The 22,960-nt window shown below is 41.1% G+C and overlaps 1 protein-coding gene and 1 long non-coding RNA gene across 4 annotated transcripts; both read left to right on the top strand.

Annotated features, from left to right (window-relative positions):
* Positions 1–254: 254 nt before the first annotated feature.
* LOC123139295 (uncharacterized) lies at positions 255–3,622 on the top strand. Of its 3 annotated transcripts, none has more exons than XR_006469539.1 (5): positions 255–855; positions 1,171–1,494; positions 2,465–2,641; positions 2,729–2,839; positions 3,300–3,622. It is a non-coding gene; the product is annotated as an uncharacterized lncRNA (long non-coding RNA). The 3 variants fall into 3 exon arrangements; XR_006469566.1 differs by lacking the exon at positions 2,729–2,839 and having other exon boundaries at positions 259–603; positions 712–855; XR_006469532.1 differs by lacking the exon at positions 2,729–2,839 and having other exon boundaries at positions 262–855.
* Positions 3,623–14,303: 10,681 nt separating this feature from the next.
* LOC123139205 (cell wall / vacuolar inhibitor of fructosidase 2) lies at positions 14,304–15,306 on the top strand. The gene is made up of 2 exons (XM_044559034.1): positions 14,304–14,670; positions 14,761–15,306. Exons 1-2 carry the CDS (start codon positions 14,351–14,353, stop codon positions 14,984–14,986), a joined length of 546 nt encoding a protein of 181 aa, XP_044414969.1. The 5' UTR covers positions 14,304–14,350; the 3' UTR covers positions 14,987–15,306.
* The last annotated feature ends 7,654 nt before the right edge of the window (positions 15,307–22,960 follow it).

The raw sequence follows: 22,960 nt of genomic DNA, 5'->3' as shown, positions 1-22,960 counted from the left end.
CTTTATTTAGTCACATCCAATAGTGGTTTTTTTGGTCACAGTAAAAATTGGCACAATCTGGGCTATTTTTTCACAACAAAAAGGCCTCTAGGCCCCTGAGGTAGGGTGTTCAGGCTGGGTGATTCTCGTCCCGAACGCATGCGTTCGGTCGATGCCTTCCACGGGACCGAACGAATCGTTCAATCTGGGGCTCTTGCAGACCGAACGTTCGGCAGTTATCGAGGTCCTCACATTATTCACAGAAAAAAAAATCTACACATTACCTCTGCCTCCTCCATCAAGGAGTACGCGGCCAAGCCAAATCTATTCTCTCCGTGACCACAACGCCGCCGCCGCCGCCACCAGTGATTCTGCCTAGCTCCGGCGCTTGCTGCGCCGCTGCTCACAGGAGCAGCTACCCCTCACTACCCTTCCCCGATCCCTGGCCATGGCGACTTCCTCCGCGCCCACATGCGGCCCGCCGCAACCCTAGTTAACCACAGGTCACCAACGCCCCGCGCCTCCTCTGTCTTGTCGATCTACTGCCCCGCGCCTCCTCTGGTTTGTCGACCTACTGCCCCGCGCCACGTCTCCGCACGCGCCGCTCCCGGCTCGGCCTTGGTGGTGCTGCTCCGCCTCAGCAATCTCGACTCCGACGCCGCTCACGGTTCAGCAAGCCACTCCTCCTCTGACCCGCTCTTCTCTTACACTATTTGGTTCTTTCTGTGGCAGGCCAGGGCGGATTCTTTGCCGGCCATCGTGATGACAATCCACTCTACCTTGACTGCTCATCCCGATCCACCGCCGCGGGCGCTGGCTTGCACCGGCATCAATGTCACTACACTCCGTAAATCAGAGGATGCCTAACATCACACGGTTTGTCTCTTTCCCTTCCTTCCTTTGAGATTGTATCACTGAGCGCTTACTTGTGTACCTCTATCCTTCTCATGTAGTGCTGCCACCATGTATGACTCTAATTGAAACCATGACAATACGAAACACGGTGTGTATGCATCGTTCATGTCTATGCATCTTATTATATAATATATATACAGCAATGTTCATTATATGTACAGCGCACACCGTTTTCCCTTGTTAATTAATTTCAATGTATGATTATTTTTTATGTGGCTTGGCGTTTTTCATTAGTCCCCTAGAAAACATAACCGATGAGATGGCTATATCTTTCAGGTAATGATCTGCCCACGGTGTTTTCAAGTGGAGAGGCGGATGATTTAAAGTGCTAGTATCAGAATATTAGATCACTGGTGGCGTGTTGTCTGCTGGAAGCAATTCGCCTAGAGGGGAAAGGGTGTCCGTTGTACTGGGAGTGAGTACAATCGACGGCGAGGCACACGTGGGTGGGGAGGAAACACTTGGTGCTAGGTTAAAGGAAGGGCTGAGTATGATTAGTCCGGTGTAGTTACAGGTGTTGGCCTCTAGCTTGCTGTCAAAGACGTGTTCTTGCAGAGGACCAGAGTAATGCTTTAATTCCCGCCAATGCATCAATGCAAGGTATTTGTGCTTGAAACTTTCGTGGAGCGTTCACTACATAGTAGTGTTAATGCTTTTCCATGTTCTTTCAAACCATACTTCAATATGCTAATGTACATGCTTCAATATACTCCATCTGAGAACAGTTTGTCGGGATATGAGGATGAGTCAAGTTAGTCCGTTTAGACTGATCTGTATAGAACCCAATATGTTTTTTGACTGAAACCCAATATGTTGCAACCCTGATCTTATTTCTTATACTGTATGGCATCTATTTTAGACTCTGGACCAGTTTTTCCTAATAAATAAAGAATTGTCTGCTCAAGCGGCAGGCAAAACTTTATAATTCCCTTCATTATATATGAAAATATGGCTACTTTTTTGTTGTGGGGGATGTTTAGCTTATTTTTTTATCTAAATCATATAGAACTTAAATGTAATGTGAACATTGCGAACAGTTACAATGTTAATATAAGTAAGATAGCAGGCCATAGTTCAAGATTTACAAGAACACCAGATTAGTTATTTCCTCCCCTGCAAAAAAAAGATTAGTTATTTCCTGATATATATAGTTCTTAAAACGAAACTCGTCACGTCAAAAATTATGAACTATTTATTTTTATTGCTCAGAGTATTGCCCTATAGGTAGTGAGTTCGATGTTGAACTGTAAACTTAGAAGAAAAAGTTCATTGAAAGGTAGAAACAAATATCATACAAAATATAGATTACTGGTAAAGATTTCTAGATAGAAAGTTAAGAGATGAAAAGCTACAATGCCACACAAGATAAACACTAGCCCCTCAAATATGGTGATTTCAACAATCCTTTTGCACATGGATGTTTCAGATAAAGAGCTACCTAGAGTTCAAGCTCCATTTTGCATTTCCGATTTAACCTTTTTTGAAAGGTGCTTATAATACAGGAAACACTTTAGATAGAAATTCTACCTTGAGAGTTCATTATCTGACACTTCTGCTGAACTTATCGCAGGATACCAGAATATGGGTTGCTTTAGACTTTCCTGGAGGAACTGGTGACAAAATACACAGAAATCAAGTTTGTTAAATTATCTCCACTAACTATATTCCCAACTACCCATATAGGATGTTTCCAAAGGGATTTTTGTTGGTCTGCAGCAGCTTTGTGGGACGAAATGCACACCTGAATGTAAGTTATATGACACAATTAGTTTCCATTATCTTAGTTCAAGTATTCTTTTTCTGAGGTTAATTGAAGTTACTCTTCTTTATTTAGTTGGCTGGACAAAAAAAATAACAGTGTGTGTGGCTATGTTAAAGTTGCAATTACCCAATCGCAGTATACAATTTACAATATTTGTGTATACTGTCATCAAGATGCCTTAACGTGAGTAATCTTTGATCTTAGGATGAGAATTCTCTTTTTGTACTAAGAGGGACCATGTTCATTATGACATGCATTTCTATATATTAGATATATGGTCCTAATGTAATTTTGGCTTGCGACATATGGCAAAAGAAAAGAAAAAGATTGAGGTAAAAAATTTAAGAGTGCTAACAGAGTGGCATGCCTAGTTCACAGTTATACATTCTTGTTACAATTAAATCAAGCATCTGCTAGGAATAAGGAACGACAAGAATTTTTCTTGGTCATTACAATACATTGAACTGATGTGAGCTTTCCTTCGATAAATGATCAATCCTAGAATATTTAAGCATTATTACAATACATTGAACTGATGTGAGCTTTCCTTCGATAAATGATCAATCCTAGAATATTTAAGCATTACATGCGGCTTCCATCTCCTCATGCTGAATTTTCATTTTGTTTATTTAATCTGTTGCAGTGGAGCATTGCCAGTCAGTTCTAGTACCGAACCATGGGCAGGGTGGCGGTAATTCATCCTATAACAATGTCATAGAAGGCATTCGCAGGAAGTTCATAGAGAAGCTTGTCATCCAACATGAAGGACGATGGAGACGAAGATGATGCATGGCTAAGTTGTTGATAGAAAGGTCGAGAATGGGGCTACTACAAGATAGTTTTACATTTACGTTATACAATGCCAGTTTCATGGTTAATAAATAGGAGATCATGTAATATCTTTATCAGATTGTGTTCCATGTAATGCAAACCGATTTGATTAAATATATAAAATCTTTCTGTTTAGTGGATTGCTGCTCTTTACTTTGTTGTTCGTAATATATAAAATGTCAGTAATTGTTCAAGCTCTGCACAGATGCATGGACGTGCTGCACTGGTTTGTAATGTGAAAATTGGTTTGTGTAGGGTAATCAGCAATGTATACAAAGTGTTGTTTTGCTGTAGATATATATGTTGCTATCGTGCAACGCTTTTACATGCTGATTACCAACGCAACTATATGTGTTGTTGTAGACCCTTCCAACGCCACCAACAGCAACGGATACGAATGCGTTGGTGTAGACCTTAGCAACACATATATGGACATTAGGCAACACAACGATGCGTTGCTAAAAGGGGGTTCCCGTTGTAGTGAGTTTCATGCAATATGATAAAAACCCCATCTTGTTATCCTCGATGGCAATGATACAATACGTGCCTTGCTACCCCTTCTGTCATTGGAAAAGGACACCACAAGATCGAAGCCAAAGCTAAGCACTTCTTCCATGGCAAGAACAACCAATCTAGTAGGCCAAACCAAACTGATAATTCGAAGAGACTTGCAAAGATAACCAATCATACATAAAAGAATTCAGAGAAGATTCAAATATTATTCATAGATAGACTTGATCATAAACCCACAATTCATCGGTCTCAACAAACACACCGCAAAAAGAAGATTACATCGAATAGATCTCCACGAGAGAGGGGAAGAACATTGTATTGAGATCCAAAAAGAGAGAAGAAGCCATCTAGCTACTAACTATGGACCCGTAGGTCTGAAGTAAACCACTCACACTTTATCGAAGAGGCTTGGATGATGATGTAGAAGCCCTCCGTGATCGATACCCCCTCCGGCGGAGCCCCGGAACACGCCCCAAGATGGGATCTCGTGGATACAGAAAGTTGCAGCGGTGGAATTAGGTTTTTGGCTCCGTATATGATCGTTTGGGGGTACGTGGATATATATAGGAGGAAGGAGTACGTCGATGGAGTTTCGAGGGGCCCACGAGGCAGGGGGCGCGCCCTAGGGGGGGCGCCCTCCACCCTCGTGGCTTTCTTGACGGAGGGTCCAAGTCTCCTGGGTCTTATCTGATGAGAAAATCGCGTCCCCGAAGGTTTCATTCCGTTTGGACTCCGTTTGATATTCTGTTTCTCCAAAACACTGAAATAGGCAAAAAACAGCAATTCTGGGCTGGGCCTCCGGTTAATAGGTTAGTCCCAAAAATAATATAAAAGTGGAAAATAAAGCCCAATATAGTCCAAAATAGTAGATAATATAGCATGGAGCAATCAAAAAATATAGATACGTTGGAGACGTATCAAGCATCCCCAAGCTTAATTCCTGCTCGTCCTCGAGTAGGTAAATGATAAAAACATAATTTTTGATGCGGAGTGCTACTTGGCATAATTTCAATGTAAATCTTCTTAAATTGTGGTATGAATATTCAGATTCAAAAGATTCAAGACAAAAGTTCATGTTGACATAAAAATAATAATACTTCAAGCATACTAACAAAACAATTATGTCTTCTCAAAATAACATGGCCAAAGGAAGCTATCCCTACAAGATCATATAGTCTCGCTATGCTCTATCTTCACCACACAAAGTATTTAAATCATGCACAACCCCGATGACAAGCCAAGCAATTGTTTCATACTTTTGACATTTTCAAAACTTTTTCGATCTTCACGCAATACATGAGCGTGAGCCATGGATATAGCACTATATGTGGAATAAAATGGTGGTTGTGGAGAAGACAAAAAGAGGGGAAGATAGTCTCACATCAACTAGGCGTATTAACGGACTATGGAGATGCCCATCAATAGATATCAATGTGAGTGAGTAGGGATTGCCATGCAATGGATGCACTAGAGCTATAAGTATATAAAAGCTCAACAAAAGAAACTAAGTGGGTGTGCATCCAACTCGCTTGCTCACGAAGACCTAGGGCATTTTGAGGAAGCCCATCATTGAAATATACAAGCCAAGTTCTATAATGAAAAATTCCCACTAGTATATGAAAGTGACATAATGAGAGACTCTCTATCATGAAGATCATGGTGCTATTTTGAAGCATAAGTGTGGTAAAAGGATAGTAACATTGTCCCTTATCTCTTTTTCTCTCATTTTTTTGTTTGGGCCTTTTTTGTGGCCTCTTTTTCTTCTTCCGTCCGGAGTCTCATTCTGACTTGTGGGGGAATCATAGTCTCCATCATCCTTTCCTCACTTGGGACAATGCTCTAAAAATGATGATCATCACACTTTTATTTTTCTTACAACTCAACAATTACAACTCGATACTTAGAACAAAATATGACTCTATATGAATGCCTCCGGCGGTGTACCGGGATATGCAATGAATCAAGAGTGACATGTATGAAAGAATTATGAATGGTGGCTTTGCCACAAATACAATGTCAACTACATGATCATGCTAGCAATATGACAATGATGGAGTGTGTCATAATGAATGGAACGGTGGAAAGTTGCATGGAAATATATCTCGGAATGGCTATGGAAATGCCATGATAGATAGGTATGGTATCTGTTTTGAGGAAGGTATTTGGTGGGTGTATGATACCGGCGAAAAGTGCGCGGTATTAGAGAGGCTAGCAATGGTGGAAGGAAGGAAAGTGCGTATAATCCATGGACTCAACATTAGTCATAAAGAATTCATATACTTATTGCAAAAATCTAGAAGTTATCAAAGCAAAGTATTACGCGCATGCTCCTAGGGGGATAGATTGGTAGGAAAAGACCATCGCTCGTCCCCGACCGCCACTCATAAGGAAGACAATCAATAAATAAATTATGCTCCGACTTCATCACATAATGGTTCACCATACGTTCTTGCTACGGGAATCACAAACTTTAACACAAGCATTTCTCAAATTCACAACTACTCAACTAGCATGACTCTAATATCACCATCCTCATATCTCAAGACAATTATCAAGCATCAATTTTTTCTTAGTATTCAATGCACTCAAAAGAAAGTTTTACAAATCTAGAATACCAAGCATATTATTATTAAGCAATTTACCATGCTATTAAGACTCTCAAAATAATATAAGTGAAGCATGAGAGATCAATAGTTTATATAAAAAAATCCACCACCGTGCTCTAAAAGATTTAAGTAAAGCACTAGAGCAAAATTATATAACTCAAAAGATATAAGTGAAGCACTAGAATAAAACTATAGAGCTCAAAAGATATAAGTGAAGCACATAGAGTATTCTATCAAATTCAAAATTATGTATGGCTCTCTCAAAAGGTGTGTACAGCAAGGATGATTGTGGTAGACTAACAAGCAAAGACTCAAATCATAAAAGACGCTCCAAGCAAAACACATATCATGTGGTGAATAAAAATATAGCTCCAAGTAAAGTTACCGATAGAAGTAGACGAAAGAGGGGATGCCTTCCGGGGCATCCCCAAGCTTTGGCTTTTAGGTGTCCTTAGATTATCTTGGGGGTGCCATGGGCATCCCCAAGCTTAGGATCTTGCCACTCCTTGTTCCATAATCCATCAAATCTTTACCCAAAACTTGAAAACTTCACAACATAAAACTTAAAGTAGAAAACTCGTGAGCTCCGTTAGCGAAAGAAAAAAAGGACCACTTCAAGGTACTGTAGTGAACTCATTCTTTATTTATATGGGTGTTATACCTACTGTATTCCAACTTCTCTATGGATTATAAACTATTTTACTAGCCATAGATTCATCAAAATAAGCAAACAACACACGAAAAACAGAATCTGTCAAAAACAGAACAATCTGTAGTAATCTGTAGCTAGCGCAAGATATGGAACCCCAAAAATTCTAAAATAAATTTCTGGACGTGAGGAATTTATCTATTAATCATCTGCAAAAAAAATAACTAAATAGCACTCTCCAAATACAAATGACAGCAGTTCTCGTGAGCGCTAAAGTTTCTGTTTTTTACAGCAAGTTCAACAAGACTTCCCCCAAGTCTTCCCAACGGTTCTACTTGGCACAAACACTAATTAAACACAAAAAACACAACCAAAAACAGAGGCTAAATAATTTATTTATTATTAAACATGAGCAGAAAGCAAGGAATAAAAATAAAATTGGGTTGCCTCCCAACAAGCGCTATCGTTTAACGCCCCTAGCTAGGCATAACAAACTAGGTATTGCCATCTTTGGTAGGCAATCCATAAGTGGCTCTCATGATAGATTCATATGGTAATTTTATTTTCTTTCTAGGGAAGTGTTCCATGCCCTTTTTTAATGGAAATTGAAATCTAATATTTCCTTCCTTCATATCAATAATTGCACCAACCGTTCTAAGAAAAGGTCTACCGAGAATAATAGGGCAAGAAGGATTGCAATCTATATCAAGAACGATAAAATCTACGGGCACATAATTCCTATTTGCAACAATAAAAACATCATTAATTCTTACCATAGGTTTCTTAATAGTGGAATCCGCAAGATGCAAGTTTAGAGAGCAATCATCAAAATTACGGAAATCTAGCAAATCACACAAAGTTTTGGGAATAGTAGAGACACTAGCACCCAAATCACACAAAGCATAAACCTCATGATTTTTAATTTTAATTTTAATAGTAGGCTCCCACTCATCATAAAGTTTTCTAGGGATAGAAACTTCCAATTCAAGTTTTTCTTCATAAGATTGCATCAAGGCATCAACGATATGTTTAGTAAACGCTTTATTTTGACTATAAGCGTGAGGAGAATTTAGCACGGATTGCAACAAGGAAATACAATCAATCAAAGAGCAATTTTCATAGTTAAATTCCTTGAAATCCATAATAGTGGGTTTAGCAACATCTAGGGTTTTAATTTCCTCAATCCCACTTTTATCAAATTTAACATCAAGATCAAAAGATTCAAAATTCTTGGAACACCTTCCAGGTAAAGGTGGATCATATTCAGTCCCATCATTATCAAGATTCATATTGCAAAACAAAGATTTAATAGGGGACACATCAATAACTTTTAGATCTTCATCATTATTTTCATAGGAATCCAGTTTAGCGGCCATCTTATTGACTAAGGTAGCTTGCATATCCGAAATTTCAGCAGTTAATTTTTCAAGACGAGCAATTTGGGATCTTATACCATCAAATTCTTTAGACATATCATCAAGCTCTTTATTCATATAACTCATAAAACCTATTTGTTCCTTAAGCTCATTTCTAAAGAAATTATTATGCTCAAATTGAAAAATCATAAACTTCCTGACGCTGTTTTCGATCTCCTCTAACCTTTTAAGGTGAAGATCACCGAATCTAGGAAGAGCCATCGCGACAAACAACAAAACTAACACACAAGCAAACAAAAAGGCAAACGGGCAAAAAGAGGCAAGTAGAGAAAGAGAGGGAGGATAGAGAGAGAGGGCGAATAAAACGGCAAGGGTGAATTGGGGGGAGAGGAAAACGAGAGGCAAATGGCAAATAATGTAATGCGGGAGATAGGGATTGTGATGGGTACTTGGTATGTTGACTTTTGCGCAGACTCCCCAGCAACGGCGCCAGAAATTCTTCTTGCTACCTCTTGAGCACTGCGTTGGATTTCCCCGAAGAGGAGAGGATGATGCAGCAAAGTAGCGTAAGTATTTTCCTCAGTTTTTGAGAACCAAGGTATCAATCCAGTAGGAGGCTACGCATGAGTCCCTTATACCTACACAAAAACAATAGCTCAACGCAACCAACGCGCTTAGGGGTTGTCAATCCCTTCATGGTCACTTATAAAAGTGAGATCTGATAGAGATGATAAATAATATTCTTGGTATTTTTGGTATAGAGATGCAAAGTAAAAAGTAAAAGCAAAGTAAAAGCAAAGCAATAATAAAGTGATGGAGATTGATATGATGAGAAAAAGACCCGGGGGCCATAGGTTTCACTAGTGGCTTCTCTCAAGAGCATAAGTATTCTACGGTGGGTGAACAAATTACTATTGAGCAATTGAAAGAATTGAGCATAGTTATGAGAATATCTAGGTATGATCATGTATATAGGCATCACATCCGAGACAAGTAGACCAACTCCTGCTTGCATCTACTACTATTACTCCACTCATCGACCGCTATCCAGCATGCATCTAGAGTATTAAGTTAAAAATAGAGTAATGCCTTAAGCAAGATGACATGATATAGAGGGATAGTTTCATGCAATATGATAAAAACCCCATCTTGTTATTGTCGATGGCAACGATACAATACGTGCCTTGCTGCCCCTTCTGTCACTGGGAAAGGACACCACAAGATCGAACCCAAAGCTAAGCACTTCTCCCATGGCAAGAACAACCAATCTAGTAGGCCAAACCAAACTGATAATTCGAAGAGACTTGCAAAGATAACCGATCATACATAAAAGAATTCAGAGAAGATTCAAATATTGTTCTTAGATAAACTTGATCATAAACCCACAATTCATCGGTCTCAACAAACACACCGCAAAAGAAGATTACATCGAATAGATCTCCACAAGAGAGGGGGAGAACTTTGTATTGAGATCCAAAAAGAGAGAAGAAGCCATCTAGCTAATAACTATGGACCCGTAGGTCTGAAGTAAACTACTCACACTTTATCGGAGAGGCTTGGATGATGATGTAGAAGCCCTCCGTGATCGATGCCCCTTCGGCAGAGCTCCGGAACAGGCCCCAAGATGGGATCTCGTGGATACAGAAAGTTGCGGCGGTGGAATTAGGTTTTTGGCTCCGTATCTGATCGTTTGGGGGTACATGGATATATATATATATATATATATATATATATATATATATATATATATAGGAGGAAGGAGTACGTCGGTGGAGCTTCGAGGGGCCCACGAGGCAGGGGGCGCGCCCTAGGGGGGGCGCCCTCCACCCTCGTGGCCGCCTCGTGGCTTTCTTGACGGAGGGTCCAAGTCTCCTGGGTCTTATCTGATGAGAAAATCGCGTTCCCGAAGGTTTCATTCCGTCTGGACTCCGTTTGATATTCTGTTTCTCCGAAACACTGAAATAGGCAAAAAACCAACAATTCTGGGCTGGGCCTCCGGTTAATAGGTTAGTCCCAAAAATAATATAAAAGTGGAAAATAAAGCCCAATATAGTCCAAAACAGTAGATATAGCATGGAGCAATAAAAAATTATAGATACGTTGGAGACGTATCATAGATCTTCATGGATAGGTGATCTCCCAGCCCTTTACAAACTTCTTGACTTCTTCACAAACTTGAGATGTCCAATCACCTATCTGATCTAGGAGGCGCACACCCTCCAAAGTAACTAGATAGGTTGCTTGGTGACGAAGCCCTTGCTCGGGTGATCCAAAAGATAATCTCCTGAACACTCAAACTCTCTCAAGATTTGGCTTTTGTATTAGAGAAGTTGGAGTGGGAAGCAAGAGGAGGTTAGATCTCAATGGACTGGCTTGGATGGTTGGTGTAGAAAGCCCATTGAAATCAGCATACGGGGGTGGAGTTCTCTCTCAAAACATATAATGGGAGTGGAGTTTGTTTCGAATGAACTGGTGGGACAGGTGGGGATATAAATAGGAGGAACCTGAAATCTAACTATTGCCAACTTGATTCCACACCCCAGAAGCTCGGAGTGAATAGAAGAGGAACTTTCAAATGACTCGGACGATCCAACCAAAGAGCATCCAGAGGCTTCGAAGGATCCCTTCAGCAATGGACACTCTTTGTTGTTGCTTCGAAGATTCCTACTAGATGGCTTGAGAATTCTAGCATCACAATAGAAGGTTTGCCATACACTGCAGTGATTCGGAGTGGAATGCTTGGATGCTCCAAATGGATAGGGTTTATGCAATAACTATATATGGTGAATTGTTCAATGATTCTGACTTGAATAGTTCGGATGCTCCGAAGTGTGAAAGCATAGGTAGATATAGGGAGGACAATCAAGGGTACTGAGGTCTTTGGAGTTTGATCTTTAAACGCATGGAGAAAGAAACTCATCGCAATATTCTCCCCCTTTGGATAGTATCGACATGCCTACTCAATGTGATCTTGGACCACTACCATGAAAAGTAGGAATTATTTGGCTTGACCAACACTAGTCTTCATGTAAGATTAAATATTTTGGATTTGAGATTACATGATGCATGCCTAGTATAACTTGCAGATACATGTATTGACATTTGGCGTAGTCTATGCATAAAAGGTAGAACGATAGTATCATAAGGTGTTGTCATTGAATAATTTCTGGGACTTTTCATGGCACATTGAGGTGGTTGAATAGATTAAGATTGGAAAGAAGACTTTGAAGTGGTTTGATATCTAGCGTACCTAAGAGATTTCATCCTACTTTCTACAATAAAAGTGGAAAATTTTGGAGTACATTCCTTGATACACTTTTTGAGGGCATATCATGATGTTTAACTATGTTAATGATATAGATAGTTGACATTAGTGAAAGTATGAACCCTTGGCCTTGCTTCCAAGCATTAAAACACCATTCTTATTTACCTTTATTACTAGTTACTTAATTGTCAGTATTTGTTCGGATTACAAAATGGCTATTTCTACTATCCATATATATTACACATATAGCATCATCTCTTTGCCAATATAGTGCATCTATACAATTAACAACTGTGTTGGGTGTGTTGGGACACAAGGGACCACTTTTATTTGATTGCAGGGTTGTTTGAGAGAGACCAATTTTACCCTACACCTCCAAGTATTGATAAACCTTAGGTCATCCATTGGAAATTCACTGTTGTTCTACAAAACTCTGCGCTTTGAGGCCAAACAAAGTTTACAAGAATAAAGCTGTGTATTAGACATTATGTATCACAATAGATTTGTCTATTGTTTGTTTCTCATACTTAGGCACTTCAGTTAACCGGGATCCTGAAGATCAATCAAGGTGGACATAAAGTGCTGGGATGAGTGCAAGCCTATGCCAAAGTTTGGTGACGATAAGGATGAATATGGTAGCTGAAACCAAAATGTGACGTGTAGTCGTTAAACACCCAATGATTTGGTTTGAAGACATCCTTCATAATCGAGGTAACCCCACACGATGGTAAGGGCCTTGGTTGGATAATAGAATCATGATGCAGGTTGTTAATCAGTTACGACGTTATTAAGATGCATTCCCCATATATAAACATTGACAACACATAGTAGCGGTGTCTACCAAGACCATGTTAAATATTTAGATGAAATATCAAGTGTAAGTATACGGCTACAAGTAAGACCTTAGCCCTGACCTATCTTCCTACGATTGTTTTCTCTCTAAAAACTGTGCGATTATGGTCCAGGAAACTTGACCTCTTTACGACGACAAAATCTTGCAAAAATCACATTTCAATTAGCATCCTCACCTGGTGTCACCTTTGAAAAAAGACACGGACTATCTACATCCGCAACAGATCAAAGGTAATCATGCATGTTCTTAAAAAACAGCTAATTCTAACTTCAATTTGCATGTGCATTTTACTACTAATAATCTTTTATGTCAATATGTGTTTTTATTCCTATATATTCCAAAACTAAATTGTAATGGCGCTCTTTTCTGACTGTATGAACAAATCGTTAGACCAAGAGACTCAATATACGCAAAGGATGTACTACGTTAATGCTAGAGATCGCGAATGTGATTTTTTTCTAGGAATCGGTTTCTACCAGTCCTCGTAGCCAATCAAAGTTTGCCACATGCTCACGCATCCCTATACCATACTGGAATATTCAGTCCATTTTCCTTATTTTCTCTGTTCTTTTGCTGTGACCCATCCACCGTTTTGGGGCAGACAGTTATGGTACTCAATCTATTCTATTCTTTCACCCTGGATCTATTGACACATGCCTTTAGGTTGATTCTAAACTGTGTAACACTATCTTTTACACAACGATACAATTTACAACCCGTTTACTTATTAGTGTTCATGACATTTAAACACGTTTTGAAAAGTTCAAATTCAAGTTGGAAAACAACATTAGAAATTATATGAAATCTGAAATGAAGCAGTAATGAAACCTAGAATAAATTATTATGGAAACACGTAGAAGTGTGTAAACATTTTTTTAATACGGTACTATCAAAAATGCTCACATACACGCACAAAACAACATTGAAAACATGTAAAATTAGGATGACATATACATATAAAACTACAACAGAAATGTTTTAAAAGAATGCATTTTTGGAACCGAGGCGAAACCCTGAGAAAAATTAAACCAAATAATATGAAAACTTATTTCGAAGAAATATATAATAGAAATGAACTTGTAAGAAACAAGGAAAACATGATAAATTAGTAGAACATAAAAATTCGAATGAAATGAGTCAAAATGATAATTTAGTTTCATTATAGTTTCACAATTTGGATTTTTTTTAAATGTGTCTAAGATTGATTTTTGAACATCACAATCCAAATGGGACATAAATCAAGCATTTGGTTCAAAAGATAAAAATGGTATAAACTTTAAAATCAAATAAAAGGCGTGGGTGGGCGTGAGCTAAATTTCCTTTTGGCTCAAAACATACTCACTGCCTACTTACCATGGGACCCCCAAGCTAGCTGGCCCACACGTCATTCTTTATATTTTAAGAAGAACGTGATTCAATCCATTTCTTCTTCACCTTAAAACAAGCACAGCCATCGAAAGCGAGCACATTTACACCCTGTAATTGCCGTTGCTGAACGACAAGCAACCATTCTAAAATTAGCAAAAACCTCGCAAGGATAAATACCCTGCTCACGCCTCTCGTCTGATAATAGTAACAACATTTTCCATACCTACGCGCCAATGGCGTCCTCGTCCATGATCACCTTCGCAGCCGCCTTGTGCCTTGTGGCCGCTTCCGCCGTCGCCGTGCCGCCGGCCACCCTCCAGGAGACGTGCCAGAGCGCCGGCGAGCAGGAGGCGCTGTGCGTGCAGCTGCTGTCGTCGAGCCCGGCGGCCCAGAAGACGCCGGTGGACACGCCCGGGCTCGCCCAGGCGGCCGTGATGGCGGCGGGGTCGAACGCGACGGAGACGGCGGCGCACCTGCAACGGCTCTTCGACTCCGAAGACCTCAAGAACATGAGCCCGGAGCTCCAGCGCTGCGTCGAGGACTGCGCCGAGAGGTAGTACCCTTACCAAAGATGAAGAGCTAGCCATTACTAATCCAAGGTAGTAATCTCTGCATGCGACGTGTTTGCTCTGGCCGTTGGCAGGTACCAGTCGGCCGCGAAGTTCCTGGGCCAAGCATCGGAGAAGATGACCGCGGGCTCCTTCGACGAGGCGAGCGTGCTGATCGACGGCGCGCAGTCGGTGGTGACGCTGTGCCAGCGGTCGTGCGAGGGGGTGCCGCAGGGGGAGCTCACGGCGTGCACCAAAGGCGTCGTCGACCAACTCTGCACCAATGCCGCATCAGTCACTCGGTTGGTCGTTCAGAAGTAATTATAACATCTGGGTTCTGCGATGTATACCCACCGACATCGTTCAGCTGGTCAGTTATTTGATACTGACGGCCAGCGGCGGAGGTCCCCGTGGGCCAACAGGGATCGGTGACCACACCTTTGTTTGCGATCCTTTCATGTATATATATAGCAGAGAAATTAGTACGTGCTAGCTTTTGTGGAAACTCGAGGTCTGCCTGGCCACACATGAGCCGGGCTAAGACGACGGTTTTTGTATTTTATTTAGGGAAATACACACTTAAATGGTGGAATACTATGTGTACATGAGATTTCTGGTACAAAAATGTTACATTTGGTTTCTGTGGCTTGTGCAAAAACGCACTGTTAATTTGGTGAATAGAAGACGGCACGATGGAGAAGTGAGGAATAAATAGCAAAAAACTACCACATTAAAGGTTAAGATTATGAAAAACTATCATTTTTCTTAATTTCACAAAATGCTACCACAAATTTGATTGGTTATTCCAAAAAACCTAAGTGACCGAATGGTTAAAATTTAAGTGCGGTTATGACATCTCTAGCCCACCCGTCGGGTCCACGTGGGTTCTAGCAGACGGCGCGTGTGCTAACGGCCATCAGGGCGCAACCGTTCCGACTGGGTCAAGACGACCCGAGCCGGTTCACTCCCGCTCACTCTGTCTCCTCTCTCTCTCCCTCGATCTGGTAGACCTAAGCAATGGCGGCGACGACGAAAGCACTCGACGACGGCGACCCTATGGGGGGAGGCGGCACGGGGGGATGGGGCGGAGATTATTCGGAAGTGGATAACTGGCCGGGCGGCGGTAGCTTCGCAACGTAGCCGCCGCCACAGCCTACACTACCGCGGCAGGAGCAGACTACACGAGAGGCACAACCTACGCCCTCTCCACCGGAGAATCAGGAGCCGTCGCTTGAGTAGAAAGCGATCAGGGCTCTTGTTGCCACGGATTCGGCGGGCTGCCACCGCTGGGCCTCTAGATTGAAGGCGTTGAGTAAGTTTGTTATATTCATCTACTCCTTGACTTGAATTGAAGTAGTTGTGGATGACTGAACTTAGGTTAGTAGTTAATTCTTGAAAATTTCAGTTTACTTTGGATGCAATAGTGATTTAGATAAGTACGTAGGATTTTATACTCGGTGTAGGTGGTTTAGATAGGGAATATAGATGCAATTATGCTTGGATTAAGCAAGCATCAGCACTTCTACTCATTAGCTCTGGAATTTGACTTAGTACTGCTGGTTGACATTACTGAATTTTATAGCAACACATTTATTTAGTTAAGTTTTTATTTGACTACGCGTCAGAAAGATTTGTGAGTTAACAATTTATTTAATACATGCTAGATGATGCCATTTGGGAGATAAGACTGCATTTCTAGGGCAAAGACAACATGAAAATAAGCTTCTCTCTTTCAGGCATCACATTTCTCAATTTGATTGCACTTACTGAGACTGAAAGGTATGGGTCGGGTGACTACATGTATTAGCTGAAGGATGATGGAATTGGTATGGATGGGTTATTACTTCTGGACAGTCAAGAGGCAGTAGAGGAAATGATTGACCACTATGATGTGATAGTTCTGAATATCATACCAAGGCTAATGAAGATAGAGATAATAAATTTAATATGGGGTAGAAGAACAAGTTCCAATATGCCTCCTAGTGGAGGGGCCTGGTTTTGTGTTAAGTCTATTACAAGATGGTGTTGTTCACCCTCTTGAAGCAAATCTGAACACACAACAGAGTTGCAGTTTGAACACTGTAGAAGCTCATACTGAAGATGGGGATGCTACTGAAGAAGATGAGGATGGTGGTGAAGATGGGGATGCTTGTGGAGAAGATGAGATGGACAAATCATCTTTAGACTTTGAGATTGATAGGGATGATTATAGAGGCAAAAAGATGTCTTACAAGTCTAGAAAGAGATGTTAAGAAATTTTTGTGAACGGAGAAGAAAATTGTGTTGTAGAAGGAAGGCCAGAGTTTGAAGGGCATAGTGATGTTTCAGAGTTTTGGCAAAAGGAGAAAGAGGGTGATAGTGCATAGGAAACTGTGGTGGCACAAGGCAGGCCTTAGAAACTGAAGCCTATAAGAAGAGGAGCACTAAACCCAGGGCCTACTTCCAGAACTCACAGTGAGCCAGAGTTTTCTAAGTTTGTCTTGTTCTTTCTATAGTGATCACATGTAGTCCTCTCGTTTGGAAAAAAACATACTCCCTCCGATTCAAAATAAGTGCCGTGGTTTTTGTTCAAATTTTGAACAAAAACCACAACACTTATTTTGGATGGGAGGAAGTATCACACCTTTTTTCATTTGTTCGCTTCTAGCATGTCACCTTCCATTGCATCGTACAATGCAACGGTGTTGATTTTGTAATACCGAGGTTATCTGTATGTTCGGGCATCGAGTCAGAAAAGAGTTTAGTATAATTTTGACTCTACAGCTACAAGTTTACACTGACACAATATACACATACGAATGATTTTAAACTATGAACTGTGTTATTTTAGAAAAGAGTGCTTGTCTATTTCTAAGTTGCATGTAAAATTTTCCTTCATCTTATGATGCACCGATGAACAAGCAATCACATCAATACCTAGAAAAACTAGATTTGTTAACAAGGTTCGGCAAACACCGTGGTACATCTCGAGGGAAGACTATGGACTACTTCCCATTGACACCACATCACACACTGGTCACCGCTTGCATCGACAGATGCCACCAGCTTGAGAGTATGAAATTTAGTTTCTTATTATTTTTAGACCTGATTGAGATTTGCAAATACCACAAAATATATTGAATTTTGGAGAAAAAACATCGGCCAAATTCAAATTCTAGAGTTCGCCATTTTTGTAGCGAATTTAGTCAATACATTGGAATCTAAAACATGATCTATCCCATTAAGTCTTCAAAACTTTTAAGTATGGAAAATTGAATGAATTTTTTAACCAAGTTACCTTTTTTAGTCCCCAACCAAAAATCATCAACTTCGTGATAGGTCATGTGCTTATGCTTTACCCTTATTTTCATAAAAGAAAAAGAAGTTTCATACTTTCATTGTGTGCATTCTGGATATCTCCAACGACTTTGATGTTGTATTGTTGGACAAGATGGACGTACTTAATACCCTTTATCCGAATGGAAATGATCCTTGCCAGCTGACAAACCGAGTTTTCAGCCAGTCACACATGCAGCGTTCGATCCCACCGTATCGTATGCCCTATTCTTTTTCTCCTACCTCTCGTTCCTTATCCATAAGAAACACTCTGTTTATACTTTGTTTGTTTCTCGTGACGCGCTGCTTTGCAGTTGCTCCCCTCCTCAATCTCCATGGGCCCGACGCTACTACTGCGGACCAACCACCGCCACCTACTGCTAGGGCGAGCCACCACGGGCAGAGAAAACGGCCATAACCAACGTCTCCTTCTTCCTCTCGCTCTGAAGCAACCCTCACCTCTAGGCACACACGAGAAGAAATGGCGCCCAGGGCCGCATGCTGCAACAACGATGGACGGGTGCATCGACCAATGGCGAGCGTTGGCGTGCAGCTTATGTAGGCAATGCTGGAACTGCTGCGTACCCTTGATGCAACTTCTGACAAAAAGCTTCATTCCTAGATGGAAAATCTTCAACCGGCTATAGATAAAGTTTCAATCAGAACAACCCATCAAGGAAAGCTACAACCGTCGACACAGGATGCTCCAACCTTAGATGAAAAAGCTTCAACCATACGATAGAGAAAGCTTTAACCAAGCATTGCTCAACGAAAAAAGTTGCAACCGTTGATATAAAAGCTTCGACCATAGATGGAAAAAGCTCAAACTAACAAGAGAGAAAGCTGCAACTAGACACTACGCAACCAAAAATGTTACAACTAGTGACAAAGAAAGCTTCAATTTTATATGGGAAAATTTATAACCGATGACCAACGACAGGAATACTGCCACCAGTGACCGGGGGTGAGCAAGACAAAGATGCTCCATGTGTTTTTTGCTAGAATCGGTGAGATGAAAAGCTGCAGCCAGATTATCAATTTGTTGGGACTGGCGTCAGGCGACGTTGGTGAACTGCAATAATCGGGAGTTGCACCAGCGGCAGTGGCGGAGCTGCAATGGCGTGCCCCTTCATGCGGTCACACGCTATAGGTGCAGTTGCAACGGGGGTGCCCAGAACACGGCAATGACGAGTGATACGTCTCCAACGTATCTATATTTTTGATTGTTCCATGCTATTATAGTATCAATCTTGGATGTTTTATATGCAATTATATATCATTTTTCGGGACTAACCTGTTAACCTAGGGCCAGGTGCCAGCTATTGTTTTTTGCTTGTTTTTGGTTTTCTAGAATATTAGTACCAAACCAAGTCCAATTGCCACAAAAAAAATTTGGAGATTTTTTTTCTGGACAAAAGAGACCCTAGAAGGTTTGGGAGGTGACCAGAAGATGGAGGAGTAGCCCACAAGGCACCAGGGCGCGCCCTAGTGTGTTGTGGGAGCCACGTTCATCTATTTGACCTAATTCCGCCTCTATAAATTCTCTAAAATTGGGAAACCAACAGAGAGCCAGCCAAAACCCTATTTCTGCCGCTAGAAGTTTCTGTTCTCGAGATATCCCATACGGGCCTTTTCTAGCACTCTGCGGAGGGGGATTCAACCATGAGGGGCTCTACATCAACCTTGATGCCCTTTCGATGATGTGTGAGTAGTTTACCACAGACCTATGGATACATAGTTAGTAGCTAGATGTCTTCTTCTCTCTATCTCTCTCTTTGACCTTCAATACAATATTCTTCTCGATGTTCTTGGAGATCTATTCGATGTAATCACTTTTTGCGGTGTGTTTGTTAGGATCCGATGAATTGTGAGTTTATGATCAGATTATCTATGAATATTATTTGAGTCTTCTCTGAACTCTGTTATGCATGATTATTATAGCTTAGTATTTCTGTCCGATCTATTGATTTGGTTTGGCCAACTAGATGTATTTTTCTTGCAACGGGAGAGGTGCTTTGTAATGGCTTCGATCTTGCGGTGCTCAATCTTAGTGATAGCAGGGGACATGACACGTATTGTATCATTGCCATTAAGGATAAAAATATGGGGTTTATTCATGCATGACTTTACTTTGTCTACATCATGTCATGTTGCTTATGGCGTTTACTCCGTTCTTTATGAACTTAATACTCTAGATGCATGCTAGATAGCGGTCGATTGTGGAGTAATAGTAGTAGATGCAGGCAGGAGTCGATCTACTTGTCTCGGACATGATGCCTATATACATGATCATTGCCTTAGATATCGTCATGATTATTCGCTTTTCTATCAGTTGTCCAACAGTAATTTGTTTACCCACTGTATGCTATTTTCAAGAGAGAAGCCTCTAGTGAAAACTATGGCCCCCGGGTCTATTTTCATCATATATAAAAAACCGAAAAATACATTGATGCAATTTTATTTACTTTATGTTATTTTGTGTTTTATTTATCTGTCTATCTATACAAGATTTGATCCTTGTAGTTAACCATCGAGGGATTGACAACCCCCTGTTCGCGCTGGGTGCAAGTATTTGTTATTTTGTGTGCAGGTGTTGTTAATGAGGTGTTGTGTGGTTCTCCTATTAGATTGATAACCTTGGTTATTAACTAAGGGACATACTTATCTCTACTGTGTTGCATCATCCTCTCCTCTTCGGAGAGAGGGGTTGCACTCTCGAGCGGCTGACGGGATGGCTGTGTTGCACACGGAGCTATCATTGGGATCAAGGGGGGAGGTTGAGGGGCGCACGATGGCATTTGGTCATGTCGCGGCAGTGTGTAAGAAGGTATGAGACGGAAGGGAGTGAATGTAGGATGTAAAGTATGTCTAGAGGGGATGATTAGACTACTTGACCAAATAAAAATCTACCATTTTCCCAATTTTAGTTGTAGGCAGATTTTAGCAATTATGACAAGTCAAGTAACACCCTACACATGCAAGTCTAAGAGTATAGCAGCAGAATGTAGAACATTGCACATGTAAGTAAACGGGAGGGTTTGGAGAAGGCAAACGCAAAGGGGACACGGATATTGTTGGCGTGGTTCCGATAGGTGGTGCTATCGTACGTCCATGTTGATGGAGACTTCAACCCACGAGGGCTAACGGCTATGCGAGTCCACGGAGGGCTCCACCCATGAAGGGTCCACGAAGAAGCAACCTTGTCTATCCCACCATGGTCGTCGTCCACGAAGGACTTGCCTCACTCGGGTAGATCTTCATGAAGTAGGTGATCTTCTTGCCCTTGCAAACTTCTTGGTTCAATTCCACATCATGTTGGAGGCTCCCAAGCGACACCTAACCAATCTAGGAGACACCAGGTAATAGATGGTGTGTTAATGATGAACTCCTTGCTCTTGTGCTTGAAATGATAGTCTCCCTAACACTCAACTCTCTCTCACGGATTTGACTATGGTGGAAGAAGGATTTGAGTGGAAAGTAACTTGGGGAAGGCTAGAAATCAAGGTTCAAATAGTAGGAGTGGAATCTCTTGATCTCTCTCAAAAAATGAATGGTGGTAGTGTAGACATGTTTTGATGGCTCTCTCTATGGAGAAGAAGGGGGTGGAGGGGTATATATAGCCTCCACACAAAATCTGACCGTTACACACTTTCGACCCATCTCGGTGGTACTGATCAGAAAACTCGGTGGCACCGATCTGTGTAAAAATATGAACATTAGGAATCTCGATGGGACCGACGGGAACAACTTGGAGGGACTGATGTGCAATGGCTTAGGGAAAACCTCGTCTCGGTGGCACCGATTGCATCATCTCGGTGGGACCAAAGTGAAGCAATAAGGCAACAGAGAGTTTGGCAAGACATCTTGGTGAGACCCATTGTATGAACTCGGTGAGATCGAAGTGAAGCAATAAGCAATAGGGAGTTGGAAAGGACATCTCGGTGGGACCAAGATCCATATCGACGGATCCGAGTTGTTAGGGTTTTGGCAGTGGCTAAGTCCAGATGAACTCGATGGCTCCGGGTAGTAAATATCAATGGGGCCGAGTTGGAATTTAGAGTTTGGACATATTTGGATAGAGAAAGTGGCTGGGGGTCTTGGAGAAATATCACTAAGCACTTGAGCAACAAGAACATTAAGCAACACCTCATCCCCTTTAAATAGTGTTGGCTTTCCTATGGACACAATGTGATCTTGGATCACTTAACCAAAAATGAAGAGTCTTGAGCTTTTGCCAATCCTTGTCCTTAGCATTTTGAGGGGTCCGCATCTCTAGTCCTTGCCATGCCAATCCTTGAACATCCTGAAATATTTATCTTGAATGGACATTAGTTCAATGAGGTATATGTTATGAATTATCAAAACCACCCGGGGATTAGTTGCACTTTCATTCTCCCCCTTTTTAGTAATTGATGACAACATATAGATCAAAGCTTTGACAAATGATTAAAACAATGAAATACATCGTCCCTTTGAGAAGTATGTGATAAGCAAGAGCTCCCCCTAATTTTGTGCATTATTAAAAATTTGCGTTTGAATGCAAATGCACATAATCGGTTAGGATCATGGGTCACTCTTCCATGTCACATACAACTCGGTGGAGTGCGCAGAATGATATGAATGGAATAGTAAGCACGCATCACCAAAAACATAAGTGAATGATCATATAAGAATAATGATAGAGATAAGCATTAAGCATCACATGAAGCATAGTATGATCAATCACACATAACCAATGTAGTATCTCTCACACAACGAACAAAGTAGCACAAATCAAACAAAAATAATAGCAAGAACTCAAGAAAAAACCAACAAGAAAAAGTGAGACTCTCTCTCTCTCCCTCTCATCCTAATGATCTATACAAATTCTCTCCCTTTTGCAACAAGTACCAAAAAGTTTGAATAGGTATAAAGCTATACGTCTCTCTAGGCACGATCCGCAGCTCCTGAAGGTGATCTCTGGTTGGCGGTTCCAGTGTG

This window comes from Triticum aestivum, chromosome 1A (assembly GCF_018294505.1).
Source record: "Triticum aestivum cultivar Chinese Spring chromosome 1A, IWGSC CS RefSeq v2.1, whole genome shotgun sequence".
In the NCBI taxonomy this organism is placed as follows: Eukaryota; Viridiplantae; Streptophyta; class Magnoliopsida; order Poales; family Poaceae; genus Triticum; species Triticum aestivum.
This window is presented reverse-complemented; position numbering and strand designations above follow the sequence as displayed.

What these genes read in the sequence shown, in the direction of transcription:
- LOC123139205 (XM_044559034.1), top strand. Translation starts at nt 14,351, where the DNA reads ATGGCGTCCTCGTCCATGATCACCTTCGCAGCCGCCTTGTGCCTTGTG. An exon ending in GTCGAGGACTGCGCCGAGAG is followed by an intron (nt 14,671 to 14,760) that starts GTAGTACCCTTA and finishes GGCCGTTGGCAG; the next exon opens with GTACCAGTCGGCCGCGAAGT.